The following is a 21469-nucleotide window of genomic DNA, read 5'->3' as shown; positions in this document are numbered from 1 at the left end:
TTAACCTAATAATTCGTTAAATTTATACAAGATATGAATAATTATATTTGAATAATTTATAATTGTTTGAATTCTAAAATGACAAATTCGGTATAAAATTTGTTCCGTTTTAAATAAAGAACTCATGTTTTATTTTGTGAGTTTACTTTAAATGCTGTTCTTATTTTGAATTTCTCTGTAGGTATTGTTAATAACAATTTTAATTTTAGTTACTTTTACTATTTTTATTATATTTACCGAATAAAATGTATAGAATGTATAATGATTTATTTTTATTATAGGTTATATTTATAAAATTTGAAAAAGCTATAAAAAATCTTCAGATATTTTGAACACATAAAATGAATAAAATATAGTTCGAGAATTTTTTCTGACGTTTCGTAAAAGTTATTTATTTCTAATTTTAGTAGATACTTACCTAATTGTAAGGATTATTTTGAAAAAAAAAATAGCTTTTTATTAACTGAGTCGAGTTGGTAGGTACAGTCTAGAAATAAGTATTAAATATGTAAACGTTTGATACGAATAGCTAAAATTAGCTTTTGTGTAATTAATATATTCAATACATAATTATTTTACACGAATTAGCACTCGTCGGCGAGATAAGCCGACGGTTTAGTGACTTTTTATATGTTATCTTTAATAGTTTTAATGGATATATAAATTTAATTAAAAAATAACTATTAAAACCATCTTATTGATAAATTAATTACTTTCTGAGTACCTTAATAGTGTTAAATATTTATATAGGTATATTTTAGCAGCCGTCTGCAACGTAGACGAAAACAAGAGCGTTGATCTGCCTAAAGTTTTCCCATTAAACCTACTCGTCTCGTTGAAACGCAACAGCGCATGCGTGGAGAGCGTAACACACCTGTTTCTCTAATAATATCCTGATAAAAAATTAATACCTACATACATTTGTTTATAATAACTCATCCGTAAATCTCGTACGTCATTCCAACACACGCGTCGTCGGCGAAAATCGGTGAAAAATTGTAAAAAGTAGAGTCGCGGGTAGTGCAGGCGCGTTAGCGAGCATCGGCGGCGCGTCGAGGAGTGGCGCGTCGAGTGAGGAGCGAGGAGCGAGGAGCGAGGAGTGAGGAGCGAGCAGCGCGGCGTACGAAGGGCCAAGGCGCGTTCTTCGGGTACGGCGGGAGTGGGCCCGCGCGCGATTGGGCGGCGCGGCGGGGTCGGGCGCCACGCCCCGCGGCGGCCCCGCTCGCGCCGGCCGCGCCAGTGTCCGCCAGACTGCCGAGCGCGCCGGGCCTCCCGCTCCCCGCGCCTCGCTCGGCCATAACGCGTTCCGTGATCGACACCTTCCAAAACTCGACCGTCGCGAGTGCATTATGACACTAGTGAGCTAGCGGGCCGCTGTGACGGTGTCAATAATTGATGTGTAAGTGTTCACGTGCTTGTGTGGTGTGTTAGCTTGGGCCCGTGACGAAAAACGTTCGTGGTGGCCAGCGGAGCCTTGCACCCGGGCTCGGGCCGAGCGTTCATGGCTCAGCCTAGGGTATGTACCAGTGTTACACATATTTACTACACGTGAGTTTGACACAACGATACAATACAACAACAGTCCTGCCTACACGGCGATGAAATAAATTCACATTCAATCATTTAGGTAGAGACTTGTGAATCGTTTGAAAAAATATTGTAAATCAATTGTTTGCAAAAATATCACTTATTAAAAATCACATGTTTGCGCTTAATGGGTAGTGCTTAGATATCACACTCGAGCCCACAAGCCCGTGCCCCGCCAGGGGATCTATTTTAACAAGTCGAACACGTTCGGAATATATTAGAGTGTTTTAGAATGCGTAGTCACCACCGACGCATTACCGGCGATAATGAAAACGAAATGAGCGCTTTATGGGCATAAAGCTTAGATAACGCGACCGTAACATAGTAACCTGTCCCTGGGTCAATAAAACGATTCAAATATTCCCAAGATTCGGGACTTTATCATGATTCAAACAATGTTCTCGGGAAATAAGTGATTATAAAATAATTGTTAGCAATTAAATATATTTAAATAAACATCGTTACTTATTGAGTTGTAATAAATTAAAATACTCGCAACACCTGACATTGTATAGTTTGTTAAAATGTGTTTGGAAATAAATGAGATAAAATGGCGTGCAGCGGGATGCCTATTGTCGTTAGCTGCTCTTATGGGGACAGATAGAAGGTCCCGTGATACAAGATACAAGCGGCTTTGAACGCACGGTTGGGCATAAAAGGGCCTATCTCGGAAACCAACAATAAAATTCAATTGACAATGAAAAGAAAAAAAGTTTTTTTTCGTCCGCGCCACAAAGATGCCTAACGGGGATCGGGGACAACTTTCTAAAAGATTTAGGGTTGTATTGTTTTTGTGAAGCCAGGTAGTGTTGCTCTTAATCCTTCTTTTATATTGTATTAGAAATGATTTTATATCTGTAACGTAGATTATAAAACGGCCTACGCTGTAGAAATGCTTAAGTCGATGGGATTTTTATTTAAAATATGTATACATTTGTTATATTTCATAAATTAATAATTTAAATATATTTCGAAGTAGTAAAACAAAAATGAAGAAATAACAAGCAATGATCGGAAATTAAAAAAAAAATACAAAAAGTTTGATGAACAAATATTCTAACGAAAATATTTTACGTGAATTATAATATTTCTTATCGCATCATAAAATATAATACGTTTTATATTGTAAATATAAAACGGATTATTTCAATTAAGTCTACAAAAGTTGATTTCGTACAAAATAACTTTATAATCTTAGGCACTCGTTTTGATAAAGTGATTATGAATAAAGTAGGGAGTACGATAACAATTATTATTGTATTAAAAATAATAAAAGATAAACATTTGAACAGAATTATGTCTGATTTCGGATGCAATATCAATGCCGTCGGTAAGCAGAGGTCGCGTTAAACCGTGTTCTATAATTAAAAATTGGAATATAACCGCTTGACAAAAATAACGTCGAATTTAAAAGACGAAGAAATTTATTTATCTTTTGAATTAGGAATACAATCGAAATACATATAACAATTATTAATGTTATTAAAACATAACAGCAATGCGTTTGTCGTTTGAAATTGGAATACGTCGTGTTTGTGTTAGGAATGAGTACAAACTTAGTTCTTTTTTAAAATTTATTGTATCAATTTTACGTTTAGGTATTATATAAATACTGTTTTGGTAACTTGGTAAATTAATATAACAATAAAATTCAGCTGTTCAGTCTCAAAAGAGCTGGAACTATAAAAAACCTCAATCTCATATAAAAAATACATGTAATTATTATTTAAATAATTATGTAAAAATCATGAATCATTATAATACTAATGCTTGCAACATTTAGATAAAGTCAGATTTGCGTGAATCACATAATGGGTCGAAAAATATATTATACCATCAAAATTATTTTAATAAAATACAAGTTCCGAAAAGCTATTTAACAGGATAGTCGAGCAATTTATTTTTAATTTAAACACAAAAAATGAAATCATCTGTTACCTATATTTAAAAATGGAACTCTTTTAAATTAACTTATTTGAATTATAAGTAATAAAAAAAAATACATGATGCGTTATGTAATTTTAATTATTTTGTTATTGTCATTTGTCAAAAAAAAAAAAAACAGAACTTATATAAAACTGTCCATTCATAAAAAGCGTTGACATACAATTACTTGTTTTTTAAAATCACGTACCAACGTGTAGAGCAAAATAAAAAAATACTCTCACAAAATATATTAGTATGTATCCTATAGTAAATTAAATTGTATTATATTTGATATTACACAAAATTACATAACGCTAATATATTTCAAATGATTATCATAAATTTAACATTTTAATTGACGATGACGTTGCGTTATTATATTTTTTTAATAAAATTCAAATCAATTCACAGTGTGAATAAACGTCATACTAGAATGAATAATTACACTAATTAAAAATATAAATAAACAAAAGTGGTTTGTTTAATTTTGCGTTATATGTGTTACGTTAGCTTTTTGTAAATCAAATGTTACGAAAGAATGAATTTTTGTCTTCACAATTGCCAATAGGTTTTTGTATTTTCGTAAATATTTTAAATATCTTTAAAGATATATTTAGTATTTATGGGTAGTTCAATAGTGTTAATAACAAAACGCTCTGTACACGTAAAATATAATATTAAATAAACGATAATATTAATCTTCTAGCAGTAGAAGTCTAGTAGTTTGTTAACTAAAGATTGAACACCCAAATACACATATATGTAAATAGATACATACATTACAAGAAATGCGCTTTTTTAAAAACATTAGTGATATCTTTGAACAGCTTAAATCCTTTTTTTATCATCATTTAGTAAATTAAAATGTCATCATATTATATTTTAAACATTAAGTAATTAGTAAAAAAATGTTATTAATAATACCGAAAGCAGATTAAAACCGACACTAACAGTTGCATGTATTAAAATTATACCATTCGAGAGATAAAATGAGTATTATTTAATATTAAAACGCTAATACCTCGCAAAGGAGGATTTTGGCATTTTAAGATAATGTACTGATAAAAAAATAATAATGAAATGTTGTTTTTGGACATCCAATTGCTTTTAAACCCTATCTTGAATTCAGTGGCATATTTATCATTTTGAAATAAGCCCTATTTAAAAAAAAAAAAGATGAGAAGTCTGTGTTAAGTTCTTTTTTTTTTTAATTTATTTCTTATTTAACTAAACGTGAATGTAACTTTTCTCAAATTCGACAATACGATATTCGAATTTTAAACTTGAATGAAACGATTTAAAAAAAGAACGTAGGTAATGTTCGTTTAATATTCGATCACATCGCCGATCGCACGGATATAGTTATTATTCTTTATAGAATAAATAACGACGGACAATTATGTAATATTATTAATGCAAAAGTTAGGTATGTTCGTCATTCAATACACGTTGATTGGGTCTTATTTAACATAAGTATTAAATATAGATTTTATCAAGACCATATTTCATTTGATACAAACCGGATTCCGTTTTTTTTATTATGAAAGTAAAAAAGTCATTTATTCTTAATAGTTTAATTGAAATATCACTGTTTTCTGAATTAAAACGAATTTAAATAGCAATTATATCTGCTATCCGGATGTTTAGATATTCGTTGATCGTTTTTATGAACCAATTTAATCTTAATATTATTCCTAGATACTCTTGTTACTCCATAATGAGTTTAATTCTAATAAAAATAAAATGTACCTCATTATCGTTGGGGACCTAACTAAATACCTTTATAAGCTTATATTTAATACCTGATGGTATGTTGTACATTAACAAATTTAATATAATAAATTTTACACATACTTTTGTGCTGCTGATAGACAATAAATAATGTTATTCTAGTTTATATATACTATAAAAATATTGCTTAGGTAAATTAAATAGTTACTCCGAGATTTTATCTAATTGTTAATGTAGGTGCTTTAATAATTGAAACGAGGATTACTTTTATATATATTATAGTAATGACTTACTATATATATGCAATAATAATGGGACTATATAGCTCTCCAATATATAAATAAGACATATACTTCGAATACCGTCCATCCGAAATACTTAACTATAAGAACCTCTTTGAAAGATTATTAGTTTTTAAATACATTTCGGCATTTATTATAATGTATGTATTTTGTGTACATACAAAGGACCATCTACAGTATTCATATATATGTCAATGTGAGTAGACTGTTTTTAACTCGACAAAAAACTCACCTATCTATATATAGAGTTTCCACGTACACAAACATTAGCATAATAATTTTACATAATTAATATTGAAATGGAAATATTAAAAAAATTAAGAATTAAGATTGTATCAAAAGGAATCGCCAAGAATTTGAGTACCTACTTCTAACTACTCACTCTCTGACGACGTAAAAACTTATACCTAACATACGAATTCGAAGAATAATGTTTATATTTGCATAATACGCTATATCTCAACGAATAAGTAACATATAGCCTTTGTCCGTTCTCAAACTGTACACTCAATTATATTAAGGTTTCTTATCAATTTATTGTTTTTTACGTAAATTCAAAACAACACACAAATATTACTTTTTAACATAAAACGTGAAATAATTATTAAATACAATTAAGTATTATATATCCTGCATAATACTAGAGTCTTTTATCGGGTATTTATTTACGGGGATATTATATTATAGTATATTACATATACACATATAAGAAAAATAATTAAAATTGTTTTAATAAACATAAATAACTAACGCGTGAAGTTATTGTGAGAAGCAACAGAGAAACTTGCAAAGCACTTCCGTTTTTCTACGCCATAATTGAACCCTTAACAGAAGAGGCAACGACGGGGTACATGCATTGCATTTATGTAATCGAAACACATACATATATATTTGGTCATATAAAGTTAGAATAACATAATTAGACGCAACATTTATACAAATTAGAAGACGTTATTTACAATGTCCTACTGAAAAATCTACTAAACCAATATACATAAAACCCGTACCAGAAGACGCAGCGCGTTTCGGAGAAGGTTTTAGTGTGTAATATTATTAAATAAGTAGACGCGCTTCGCAGTTTCACTCGCTTAAATTTAGACTTCTTACGTGACGACCGTGTATTTACTTATCTTTTAATAACTATATAGCGAACTGTTTTACTAGGCTTGTGTTGGTAGACGAGCCTGTATGAATATATCCTGTGGTTATGTCTATATGGACTTTATTGAATGTGTGGGTTACTGCCACAGTAATGTTGCCATAGGTAAAAATAATTACAGTATCTTGGACAAGGCGAGTTTAAAACCGTTTGTGTGGTACGCTAACTACATGGACAAATATTATTCCTTCATTATTAGGAATGTATAAAGTGATTTTTCAAGTCTTGGTTGGCTTTTTTCTGACCACCAATTAATTCTACCGTCAGAGATGATTGTGCCAGTGTAAGGGACATCGTAGATTTCGCGTTGACGGTCTAAATTGTGGTTTCAATGGGACCTGCAGTCAGTGTCTAACTATTTTTAAAGTACCTACTTGGTATTATCTGAATCATTATAATCTGTTCCTAGGAAGAATAACATACTTCCTAAATACTTTATCCAAAATTGATATTTCGGGACTTCCCCAATTTTACTTATATACACATATAGATTGTTATCAATTTCAAAAAACTTGTAAATATTTACCAATTCTAAATAAGCAATTCTACGCTATGTTCGTTAGTGTCAGAATACAAGTGTCATGTCACTTTGACCACAGTTTTGTTGTTGCCGGTTCGAAGCCGACTGTGACATAATTACAAGCAATATCAGAATTGTTCTACATAATTATATTTGCACTAGTCTTGTCCGAATATTGTCGAAGTTAGGGCATCGTAAATTTTACGATACACTGATAACAGTATCAATTTGTCTACTATTACTCGATAATGCAACGCTACACTTACAATAAATGAGAGATAACATGTGGATATGGTGCTTTATCGGGTCATAAGTTTCGAAAAAAATCTAGTTTTTACAAATTCAAATATGTTTTTTTTAGGCTGTATCGCGTTCAATCTTTGTACAAATTTATAAATCTTTATCTGTGCAAATTAAAAAGCTTAACGTTCGAATTATAGACGGGTTAATAAGTACCTAATATTATTTTATTTACATCATTCAATTGACAAATGCATTATTTTTAATGTAAATTAATTTTTAATTATTTATGTAACATAAAAGACGCACATTGATGCGAATGCTTTTAAAATAATTTAAACAAATCACTAAACAACAGTCGTCGAATAACATATAACCCTGCATTTTATTGTTATCTATGATTTCATTTTAGGCGCCAACGCCATTTTGTTTATTCATAATTTCATATAAGTAATTTTTAAAATGTTCTTATCCACGTTTATGCCTGGTTTCCTTTTTAATCTTATAATGTTGTCGCATTGTCTGTAATTACAAAATAAAATAATATATAAATTGAATTATATATATATAAATACTTACCACACGTAAAAATAGTAGGTAACTATTGAGTTTCTTGTCGGTACCTAGCTCTATATTGAAACAATGCCTTCTAGGAGCTGACGTAAATAATATATATTTGAATTAGATATTTCGAAGCTATTGTATTTTTAGTTGTGAGTTATTTTTGTATAAATAAAAAAAGTAAATAACTTATTTTTGTACGTAAAATTAAACTTCTTAGTAATAAAATGTCCGCTGAGATCTCGTTAAATTATTTTTCGTTTGTCGTGACATCGACTTTATTTATTGAAACAAAATCTGAATCACCGAATCACTAATATACAAGATATAAATGCGTGTATCTTTCGTAAATAAAATTTAGCGTTACGATCATGTGATTGCGTCCGCCATTATTGTTATTTTTCTAAGATGTCGCAAATTCGCGCGTCGGACATTCAGTAATAAAACTTATTATTGCCAATTATTTCCAATATACATACAACTTGTATTCAAATGAGAATGAAATAAAATATCACTATTTTTATTTTGACATTTCAAAGCTGTTCTTTGATTAAGTACTTACGGACTCGTTGCGTTCTTTTTTTAAATATTCCTAGTACTTACTTTTTTTACGGCTGGAAACATAAGGTAGGTATACTCGTTCAGGAAGTACCTATAGATAATAATATCATGAAGTTCCACACACTGCCCTTGTTCAACTTAAACGATAACACAACGTCTACCCATTGATTGAAAAATGTTAAATGTCATGTACGCTTAAGTGGTTAATGAAAAGAGTAATGTAGACAGAATGCTAAGTAAATTAAATAATTATTCAAATGAAAAAAATGTAAAAAATAAAACACTGAAATATCGTTCGGATACACCGACGAGCATCGTTTTTAAAACGAAATGAACGCACCTATCTGTTCTGTGATTCAAACTTGGAACTCAATTCCTTTACCAGATAAATAACACTTAAAATGGTCATCTCGACCAGATAAATTAAGGTTTGATGTATTATATAACAGTATATACACGGAATGATATATTAATATAATAAAAGAATCAACCGGTCCCGCCGGTTGGGACATTATTTTTTTAATGCGATGCGGTGATTAGAAATAGCTATTTTTCAAATCCGGATTATATAGAGTTAGAAAATGGTTACCGACTTTCCGGTACCTCACCCATTTTTTTATCCGTGGGAGTAGATTAGTTTTATACTATTAGCTCGTATCTACGGTTTTTATATTTTAATGGTCTCCGAAGGAAAATAGTTCCGTCAAAATTTCTAGCTGGGCAAAATGTCAAGTTTTTTTTTTTAATTTCCAAGTGGCAATGGGCGTGCTTTTGCCAATGTCGTGTCGCAGGCTGTGGATCTTGTTTTGCATAATATAATTAGACACTTAACGGCTTGCCAATACAGATAATTTATTAGTCTGCAATATAAATGCTTAGAGGCGAAAAGCTAATTTTTATCGCTTCAAAACTGCATAGTTATCATCTTTACGATTTGTAATGTAAAACTTTTTGTAATAGGTAGTTATTTTTGTTATCGAACCATAAAAGTCGCGCGTGTGAATTACGATCTATATATTGAGTAGTTATAAAATACTTTTAAGTATCAAGATTCATGTGTCGGAGTTTATTCTTATTGTTGAATTGTTTTTAATTTATTTAAGACAATTATAATAAATACGTATGAGGTTTGTGTTTAGTATTTATACGATTTAATTAAAATATAATTATGTTACTTTGTAGGTATATTTGTTTACGTTGTGTTTTTGTTGTAAGTAATATTAGTTTTGTGGCGCTAATAAAACATTTAGTAGCGAAATAAAAACAAATTGTTTTTTTTTCTCTTTTTATAGGAATTTGAAAATAAACAAGTGTAACTGTTTATACTGGTTCATTATACTTATATTACTATTTATTATGTTCACTTTAAAAACAAAACAGATAAGTACACAATCAAATGTACAACTTATAATTAATTTATATTGCTAAATATGTGTTACCGCGTAAAATATAAACTTCAATAAGAAACATACGAATTAAAATATTGTACGTAAAATAGGTGTATTTTACGTACTTTTTACCGCGCAAAAAGTTTTAACATAATCCCGACATAAAAATCGATAGGAATCAGTCCGATGACCGTCGCTGCGAACGCACCCACTAATTTGTTATTTAAATTTCGATCTTCCATTCCATTTTCGAATTTGGATTCGCGCGTTTACGGTTACAACATATTTTTTTTATATGACATCTAAACTAGGCGAGGAACTTTAATGAGCATAAACGGTCTGTACCATCTACAACATTCCACTACAAAAATAAGAAAGGGATAGCTATAATATAAAGAAACAATTTTTAGAAAAAATGTGTAGCTCTCTTTGTCTTATAGATCATCTGCGGCGGACGGTCTATTTGTCTATGTTACTAAGTTTGTTCTAGATGCGTCGGTTCGTACACCGACGGCGGGTGTTTCATGTTAAATTACCGCACGCATTTCTCGCCTCTGTCTCAATCTGTACATGTGCTATATTCCTATGAATGTTGGCTATCATTCGCCGTCCGTCCTCATTGTTTTATTCACATCGCGTACCTTTTTCAATTTGAATATCGCTGTTCATTTTCGAATTGGCTCTTTGTAATTGCGCACTTTGGATTCAACTGTAATTCGCGCGCTCGCTAATTTGAGGGTTTATTGTGTAACCGAATGTTTAAACATCCTTTTTAAAGACGCCACCGCTGAATTCCTGATAGAATAACGCGTAATAGTCTCGTCATAACATTATTTCAACGTCAGACTGTGGCTTCCTCTAATAATATCGTATAGAAGCTTTAGGCCTCCCACAGTTATTTTTCAATTATAAAGTTAAGTGATTTATAAATTAAATGGATTTTCTTAAAAAACAGTTGTAGGATTTCGCTTCACGATCAAACAATGTTCTTGTTTATCGTCTATCAACAAATCCACGAATGCATGAACGTTATAATTCGTCTAATACGCTGTCGGGATCTGTATACATTAAACAATATTAATTGAACCACGATGATTCAGCAGTTAAGGGCTGCAAGGACAATGCTCTCCATAGTAACCGCCACATCGAACTGGCCATTGTAGCCTGTTTGCGGAACGCATACGAATACGTTCCTTTTTTGAAAAAAATATATCGAACCTTTTTACCAGATCTTTTTCGAATATCGCGTTCTTTTTTCGAAGCGCGATAACGAGGTTTGAAATTGGAATCACGATGGTCCGTTAGTAGCCTATTTAGCGCGGGTTTTCGGTGACAGTTTACAGAAATATGGCTGTCGCGAGATGAATAGCAAATTTTGGCATAATTGGTTTGTATTATTTTAGAGAAAAAATGTATTTGTTTTTATAAATAATAATCTATAGTAGTCATAATTTCCTATCATGTTGGTAATGTTTACAAAGTTTATGAGCAATATATATAAAGGATATTAATTGTTTGTTGGGTGGTACCTTCATACCATCACGTTAAGTGTCTGCGTGTGTCGGTCACCGCGACCGGGGCGTTGACCAAATTATTGCCAGGATCCCGCGGTGCACTCAGTATATCCCGCATCGCAAATAAATCATAATAAAACTTTTTAAATTAAATTTATTTTGAAGTAGATGCTTAGGTATTGAGTATTTACGTCTAACAGTGATTGTAGAAGTCCTTGTAATGTTTATTTATGGTTCTTATTAAAAGATCAAAATCCAATTATAACTTTTTATTTCTTATAGAAAATATAATTTTATTATTATTTATTAGTACATAATATATATACTTTTAAATATGGGTACAAATATCGTAAACGTAAGCTATTTTTTATAACAGGTTCTTTCGAATTACAGGAAAAATAATTGAATAAAAAAATAAACATTGAACAGCGACCGTTAAAATTTAATAAAGAGAAAAAAATCGTTGAGTTTAGTTTAGAAAGGCGTCAGAATTTGAACTTAAATAGTCAATCACGAGTGTCGGTGTGGCTAATCTCGCATTCATACTCACAATGGCGGTAACGAACGGACGAACGGACAGACGCGGTAATAAGACGCGCGTGGGCGGCTTTATGTCAACGTTATTTATGATGAGACACTTTTTTTTCGTTGCTGGCAACACTGCGTTCGCCAGCTTAATACCGAAAATTAGTCGAAATATCTTCGCGTATCCGAACGCCTACTTATCGCCCCGCAGTGTATCCGAGCCACATAAATTTATCCAACTTAATTCAGTGACAAGAAAATCCTTTAAGTCGATACTTATTTTATGTATATTAATAAAAGCAAAAACCAAGACGACCGTCGCGTCGAAAGGAAATCGTTATCTTAACGACGGCATATTTACGTAAAATCTGACTAAGAGAGTCTGAAACTGTCCCTTGGAGTGCAGCAGACGATAAGGGGGCGCGCACTATCTGGGGTTCATATGCCAGCTATCGACCTCTGTTTACAATATAGCGCTGATAAATTCCAAATGCGCAGAAATTACGATAAACCCAAGACACTAGTATCAATTTGTAAACCGTCACGGGCCGAGGTTAATAGTCTGTTTAATTAATTTCGTTAACATAAATAATTCACGAATCACTCTAATATTCGATAGCTGAGAGCGATTTAATCGGAATCAGCTGATCCGATTTATGCGTTGCACGACGACGGCGGTCGTGTTTGTTTTTAAAGAGTTCAAATTAAAAACGTATGGCAACTAAAACTTTCATCCGCGGTCTTAAAACAAGCGTTAGCGCATCCACTCGCACGCTTCCCGAGCGATAAATCTGCTCGCGAATCGCCCGAACCCGAGAGTGAGTCGAACATCGCTCACGGTGGTTATTTTTATAAGCGCAAGAAAAACACTCAAGCTCACGAAATGGATATCGAAACGTTTTAAGCTTCGAAGCGACGCGGCGCTCGACCGCAGCGGCTGATCGGGTTAAACCTTCGCTCGGAACGGCCCTATAGGTTCAAATTTAGAACTACGAAGACTGAGCAGCGACCGAGGTGGACGCGCTGAGCCCGAGCTGAGCCGAGCTGCGAAGCTGAGTCGGAAACGCCCGCGCGATTGGTTTATTGACACGTGTTGGTGTTGGCGCGTCGCGGCGCGTCGTGTCCCCATGCGGATGAGCAAATGGAATAATGGACGTCTGGGCCCGCATCCGGCGCGGGAGTCGGATACAACTCTTGCAACGCTCTGGATACAATTTTTCAATTAAATCGACCAGACAGAAGATCCCTAATAGGTGTCGTTAAGAAGTCGTGTGCCCGATTTTCGATCTGTCCCCGTAACGAGGCCGTTTTATTAGTATTTATGGTCGAGGAACAAACGGAAAACACACCGGGCGCTGGTCCGCTATGTCATGAATGAAACGAAATTTATGACTAGCGCCCGCTGTTGTTATTTCACTGTTAAATTAGAGTGGTCGATGGCGATGCGACGGGTCCTCGCGCTGGCTGCACGTCGCAATTCGTACGCGTAGCAGGTGATATAAAAAGATTTTTCTAAGTTTTACGGTCGTGTTACGTACGGGTCGAGTGGCGCAGTAAAATTCGATCCGAGCGTCGCGGAAGGTCTAACGATGGTTGATTTACAGCTATCATTTTTAAGAATAGGTATATAAAACACACACTCTCAATCATAGCTGGCCACTTATCATTCTTGCATTTAGTTTCAAGCAACGCTGCGTGCGGAGCCTGTGTGCCAGCGTCACATGCGATAATGGAAATAATACTGGTTCGCATTATTACTATTAGGTATTGTGAACTATTCAAATACATTATTCACTGTTACGAATCGCTTCTGGTAGCCCCAGACATGTGAATGCTTTGCCAGATGACACGGAGCAAGACAGAGCGAAGGGTGACCGGGTGCGTTAGAAAGGGACGGATTCTTTAAGGGTGGCGTTCATCATGTCCCACCCCGTGTCGGGCACAAGTGACGGTTCTGTCTTCCCCAACCGTCTGTGTTCGAAGCCTGGTCCCTTTTCACTGTACTTTTTATATAAAAATGCCTATGTCCTGAATTCCTCAACATCGACGTGTATGTTTTAATAGCCGAACGGCTCCGACCGCAACATATGAGTTTAGTCATATTTAATTATTGCCACAAACATATATCGCTTCTCGGAATCTGCCTACGCTGATCTCGAAGACGCGAATCGTAAAAAACCGAGACCCAGCGGGCGTATTGCGGCCAAAATTTGAATAACTGAAGCGATTAATCCATAGCTTTAATTATGGCAGTGGACTGGAACTCATCAGGCCGACGGCCGCGACGACGACGCTCCGTCAGAATGTAATCGTGTTGTGTATCATAAAGAAACGAATCCGAGGAACCATACGGATCGCAAAAACCGGCCGCATCGAAACGAACATATTACTCAGTAAAGGTTCCCAGCGAGAAAAAACCACAAGAATGTCATTTAAAAAAATTAAAACGTACGATTCTTATTTTTTCGTTATGGCAAACCGAATGGACTAAAGGTTATCTCGGAGGAAAAAAGGCGGGTCTGAGCGATTCCATTTTTAAAACGTATCATTTAATTTTGGAACCGGCTTTCAAGACGTCAAAAGGTAGTCATTACATATTTTCGAAATATTTAATGACTAGCTTTATTTTTAAGGGACAGCTTAGCGCCTCGTATCGTTCTATTTTTAAACTTTCTTTTTTTAAAGATTTAAAGGTGTTTTATAATGCACAGGGCGTTGTTCGTATTGGATGTAAATAGATCGCATTAGGTATTTAATTATTCAATAATTTTGTATAATATAATCGAGGTATAGTGCGTGCGATGATTTTAGAATTCTAATTACCCCTATCCCTACATACGTGATGGTATGTATGCCGACACTGACCTAAAATTTATGGGAAAATATTTTTTTCCGAGAAATTCGTGGATATCGCCCTAAGGCACAGGTATTAAGGTCTAGTATCGTCTGAATTGGCCAGTGTTGAATTCTTGCTCCACATGTAGTGTCAAATGCCTACAAATTAATGACGTAAGAACCAAAGTGTGTCATGTCGGTGACCGACCAATAAGAGAATTATTTTATAGTCGGTACAAGTGATTTCATTCATGATAGCTCAGTATTTCCTATCGCTAATCATATCAAAATCAACCCAGTAATATTAACAAATATAATATTATAAATATATTATTTTCATTTCTGGATGTTACTTTTAATCTTAATATTATCTAGACGAGACGAGATTTAAGTTTTTTTTTTTACTTATATACCCGGCTGACGCTCGACGCCTTAAGCCTAATATATTTCGTTATTTCAGTTGCAACGGATTTCATGATATGACACGGCAGAGACTAGAGATTAGTCTGTCTCATGTCATATTCATTATTGATATTATAATATCAAAGCATTTAATAACTGACAAGGAATTAGTACCAAAATAAATTTTAACAAATGATACAATAAATTCTAGATTTAATAACCCGTAGGATTGTTTTTTATTATTTAAAAATATAAAAATATATTACGATGATCAATTTAAAAATGCTAATCATAATTATATATCTTTAGGTATAAAGGACGCTAGCTTCGAATTTGTATAAAAAAATGCTAATGTCTATTAAACACTTTTAAATAGCTAACAATTGACAGCGCAGAGCTAACATAGTTGCCGTTATTTAAAATGTCTGCCACGTGATCAAATCATGTACAAATTTTGCACAGCAGCTGCTTAGCAATAAAACATTTTAGGTCTTTGTCAATATTATGCTTAAAATACGTCAATTAAAAAAAAAACATTAACCAAATATCAATGTTTCGTAATATAACAACATTAAAAACTTTACTAAACAACTAATGACTATTAAAAATAATTTATGAGCCATTATATTATTATGAAGTAGAAAATAGACATAAAAATGATATTTTTAACATTGCCCATTTTCAAAAACGATTTTTTTAAATGAACATTTTTTTATAAATGTCATTTCAAATTTCGAAATTAATCTGTTTCAAAAATTGTCATGTAAGTAATATTTGCTAATAAGTTAAAAAGGTATTTTTAATTTTATCAGCTTGTATTTACGACACAGCTTTTAAAAGTTATAGGTTAGTATCGTTAATCAAAACACGCGAATAACATTTTAATTTACCATCATTATGTTATTATGTTTACAATTTTAATACGGTTTTAAAACTCATATGACAAAAGGTCGTAAGGTTTATTTTAAAATGTTAAAAAATATAATAATTTTGTATTTATAATGATTTAAGAGTATTTTATGATAGACCTTTGATGAGAGGTTAATATTTAAAATTAATTTAATATCGTTAAAAACATATTGGCTCCTATGTATATATTTAAGCTTATAATAATTTTACGATTAATATTCTTAGATTTTTTTAATTATTTATATTAAAAGTGTAAAATTATATTTTATAAAGTCTATAAACATCTATTTATTAAATAATTGTCAATAATTGAAAGCTATAATGACTAATTATTTCATAAACGATTCAAGAGACAATGATATAGTCATTGTCGGTGGTGCCCACTCTGTAATTTACTTAATACCTAACTGACATAACCTAGGTATTAACCTAGGGACCTAGGGTTGCGACTAGGGGTTAAGTGTAGGTATATTAACAAAGTATTCTGAGGAATTATTTATTGATGCTTAAAAAATACTTTATAGGGAAGTTTAATGAATAGAAAATGTATATTTTCTGTTAAAAATTGTTGTTAAGCGATACGTGTAGTTAGTTTGTTGAGGGAATTCACGGTCGATTGTATAAGAGTTTTATTCTAATCGAGCTGAATACGTCACCTAAGAATTACTTGATAGAAAAACCTCTTAAAATATTTATGAAAAAATACAGCTATATTGACAGCGATAACCTAGTTATTGAAACGTTTTTAACCAAGGTTAAGGTTCAATCCCGTGCAAACACAATTCATTCTCATGTGATTAATTATTGTTTATTATTAAGGAACACGTCTATCTATCACAGATATATCCGAGACATGCAGGTTTGCTCACGATTCCTCAAATTAAGCACATGCAAATTCAGTGGCGCCAGCCCGGGTCCGCCCTCGAAATCTTCGTACCAACACACAGAGCTCGTCACAATTTGTTGAGGTTTCAGCTAATATAGGTACAGCTTAACTGCGTGTAGCTTAAAGTTGGCCTAAAAACAGCGTGTCGGTCAGCTATGTCGGCCATTAAAACCTACCTAAAGGCGCGAACAGGTGTGTTCCACACTGGTCCGCTATCGATCGACACAAATCGCCGACTCACGATTTTTGATGGGCGACTCGCTGTATAAGGGCTCGGCTCATGATACTGTGTATATTAGTGTATATATATATTTATATATAAATTGTAGGCTTTCGAATGCTTAAGAGCTTTTGAAGTTGTTGAAAATTTCAACAATATTTTACATATAAACTATGGCATCTGTTTATGGACTGTTTTGAAAGATATAGTTAATTACCTTGTCTCGATGGGATTTGTACCCGCAAACGTCCTTTTGAGATTCACGCGTTCCACTGTATCCTCACGGGTTTCCAGTATAAATCACCTATGATATATGCACCTACAGGTTTCTCGAAATGTGAATAAACATTATTTAAGTGGTCTCTATTGAAACCCTTGAAAGAATAACGTAACATTATCTACTAATATTATATCATTCTGTCTGAATGTTGCTCTTTCACGGTCAATCAACCGAAGTTGAGGAAATTTTGTATAATCCAAGCATGAATTCCAATAAGGACATAAGTTTTGATGTGCTCAACACCTGAAGATCGAAGCCGCGACAACAAGTATCGCATAGAAGCAGAGATTTAACAAAAGCTACTACATATATTCAAATTAATTGATACTGTATTCCGTAACACATTAACACCAAAACAGTTTTATTACATATATCATTACAAACAATGCATAAACAACACAATTAACTTAACAGCAAAAAATTGTTCAAATATCTCGAACATTCATCTAGAATTAATGTTTAATTCATGAAGTCGTTAAGAATATGAAAATTAGAGGTTTTACGGAGGACCGTAACTGTGTAACTATTACTACTTCGACGGCAGTTGTAATTATAATCGCGCATACATATACATATATTATTGTCTTAAATCTGACTCTCTGTGTATAAATAGATATAGTTTTTATATACGGAAAGTATCTAGTTCTTTTATTTCGCGTTTTGACTGACGATTTTCGACTAGAGGGATGAAATCAAACAATTGAAATCATAGTATTCTTTATTCAAGTAGACTCGTAAGGGTACTTTTGAATCGTCATGTTACAGTGTTTAATTAAATGTAAAGCTAACACCGGTTCGGAAAGTAGATTCTACTGAGAACCGGCAATAAACTCAGCACAGAGTATATCAGTAAATAGCATAACTTTTTATATTATAATGTAGATATCTTCTCCGAATCGCGCTGTGTCGTTTGTGAGTTTTATGTGTCTTAAGTTAATTTATTAGTTTTTTTTTTTTAAGTTCGGTGTAACAAAAAATAAAATACATATAATTATATTATAACTACAATTATATAAAATATAGCTTACGATAGGATTGCCAGAAGTAAAATATACGAAAAATTACTTGACATTATAATAGCCGTAGGTGTGTTAATGGATAAACTTTTATATGTAATCAAAATTGATCTTATTTAATACGTGTGTCAAACGGCCATAACGGAAACGAATTAAAATTTCAGCTGGGTAAGCTTGGCACCCCTAGGATACTCAGTGGACCTACGGATATTAAGATAGCTTTGTTTAAGTCCAATTTGCTACCCAGTCATGAAAATTTCTACCGCCAAACAGCAGTACTTGGTATTGTAGTGCAAGATAGTTGAACTATAGACACAAGAAACATAACATCTTAGCTTCCAAGGTTAGTGGCGTATTAGTGATGTAAGCAATGCTAAAAATTTCTTACATTACGAATGGGCAGTGGTGACCACTTACCATCAGGTAGCCTATTCCCATTCCACCGACCTGTTGAAATCAATCACTACCTAAACACAATTCTCACAGCGATGCTAGTTTAAAAACCGCATCAATAATTGCTTAATTGTCTTAACAAAAAGCTCTTATGTTATCAAAATTAAAAGCTCATTCCTCTCAGTATTCGATGTTTCTTTTTATTTTTAATTAATTATAAAAATAAAATAGTTCATATAAAATTAATAAAGTTCCGACGAAATAACGTACATTAAGGCTATTATGAAGCAAAAGTGGCGGCTGTCAAGAATCTTAAATCGGTCGGTTCGAAGCTATATATATTTTGAAAGGAAGTTAATTGATGGTCAAAGATACAAGATAGTGGTAGGTATGACTCGACTGTTTCGAACATGCGCTGAGTGACCGTCTCGTTGCTCGACTGTGTAGACGAGGATAATGTTTTATTCTGTTAATTAATATAAAAACTGTAATCGTGGTTTAGTGAATTTCGATGAATTTCATGATTAGAAAAATTTCAACTTCTCTTCGAGCGGAATGGGCCCTTTTCATGTACAGACCCCTTTTACGTTTACAATAAAAAAAAAATTATAAAGGAATCAAGCATTAAATAAATTAATTGATTCTTGGATATAAACAAACAATTTCCTGCCCAAAAGAGAGAACAGTGCACAGAGAACATATAGTACAAAAAATATTATAGCAGCAGTTACTTATTTAGTAAATTACTAAGTTTTGGTTGTAAACTTGATATATGTCAAGTTGTATGTATGTTATATACAATATTTAATATATACTTACATTGACTTGTGATTATCTGATCTAGACATTTAGTTTTAATTTCTGATACCGTTAAACTTATATTTTGCACACATAATAAAAATACCACTCAACTTCAATTGTTTCCAACGATTCTATACTGTACTTATACGGACGGATATTTCAATAAACACTAACGTAGTTTGACATTTTATTTATTAATTTATTAATAGAAAAAAAAATAGATATCAGTCTATCTGTGCACGATATCTCTCGAAGATATCTATTCTAGATTGTAGTATTGCGTTATAATTCTTGGAAGGCTTATTAAATGTAACTATTGTGATTATTTTAATTAATGTTTAAAATAACATTGTTAGTATTGTGTGTTCGGGTATTTTATCTGCTTTCGTGAGTTTAGTCAAGTCTTAAATGTCATACACTCCGTATATGACGTATCTTTTATATGACATTAAAGTATACCAATTATACGTCAACAACAGTTGTAAAAGAAAAAAAAATAGAAATATAATTAAATATTAATTTTATAATAGTCGTAATCCTTTAATTGCTCGAAGGTGTTAATTAAAATACGGTTGAAGGAACTCATTTGTAAAAATTAACAATAATACGTTACTGTCTTTGAATTATTTATTAAATATATATTAAAAAAAAACAATTTAAATACAATGGGTAAGTATTTATATTTATGTTTTATTTTATCTCACTTGTGTCAAACTCACGTACAATTATAGTATTAAGAATTTAAAATATAATTTATGCACGTAATTTACCTACTTTATAATTTTTTTAAATTTATCTAGTAATGTGTTTGTTTTTGAAATATTTTTTGTGTGGAAATAGCGGGTCATGACGTCACCGATAGACGTTCTAAGCGTTTAATTGTTAAGAACAAATGTATTAAGATATATTTTGTCCTCCAGTACGACGAGAGCCTCCACGGCGGGGGTTACATGGAGGGCGGCGCGATGTACCACGAGCATCGGCTCGCGCACCCCCACATACCCCCCGTGCACTACCCCCCGCCAGCTGCGCCTGCGCACGCGCTGCCAGGCGAGCCACTCGTCCACAAACGCGACAAGGACGCGATATATGGGTGAGTCGGGTGGTAAAGTGTGATTTGTATATTATAGATGTACATAGACTAGTTGATGGTGTCGCTTCTGTATTTGAAACGCATGCGCAGGTCTGGCACGATGCGCCCGCGCACGTTATCCGGCCAGACGTTAACTTCAAGGTCAAAGTATAAGTTGGACTAATGTAAAGCTTGAGATGAGAATATCGGATATAATCAATTTTCAAGTAAAATTATATAATTTAAATTATTATTCGTGTAGATATAGAGCGCATACGTCGCTTCAGCTACCCCTACCATTGATACTATGACATATAAGTATTTATATGTAATGTATTATTTTAATGGACTTTGGATAGTTAAATTCAAATTAGCAATTTCATTATAATATGTTAAACTTCTGGTTTATAATGTTAAATTTGGGCTCATTTAAGATGTAAGTAGATATAGTATAAATTATAAAATTTTATAATAGGTATATCTTTATATTATGTCTGCATATAACTGTTATAATTATATATTTCGTTAAATATATTTTATAATACAGTTTAAATTATAGAGTCATTTGATAAAGTTAAAAAAAAGAATCATAATTTTAAAACACATATACAAATGTTGGTCGTAAGTTGGAAGATTTGGCA

The 21469-nt window shown here is 32.6% G+C and overlaps 1 protein-coding gene across 6 annotated transcripts in view; it reads left to right on the top strand.

The window, feature by feature from the left end:
- Nucleotides 1–1223: 1223 nt before the first annotated feature.
- LOC125070721 (homeobox protein homothorax) overlaps nt 1224–21469 on the top strand; it is a 243545-nt gene continuing 223299 nt past the window's right edge. For 5 of the 6 annotated variants that reach the window (XM_047680657.1, XM_047680656.1, XM_047680654.1 and 2 more), the window contains exons 1-2: nt 1224–1516; nt 20677–20849. In XM_047680657.1, coding sequence (XP_047536613.1) covers nt 1502–1516; nt 20677–20849 — 188 coding nt within the window. In that variant the 5' untranslated portion in view covers nt 1224–1501. The remainder of the gene's footprint in view (nt 1517–20676; nt 20850–21469) is intronic. The other variant, XM_047680655.1, reaches the window with a different exon arrangement.

This window comes from Vanessa atalanta, chromosome 18 (assembly GCF_905147765.1).
Source record: "Vanessa atalanta chromosome 18, ilVanAtal1.2, whole genome shotgun sequence".
Classification (NCBI taxonomy): domain Eukaryota; kingdom Metazoa; phylum Arthropoda; class Insecta; order Lepidoptera; family Nymphalidae; genus Vanessa; species Vanessa atalanta.
The sequence above is the reverse complement of the archived record's forward strand: the minus strand, read 5'-3'. Positions and strand labels throughout refer to the sequence as shown.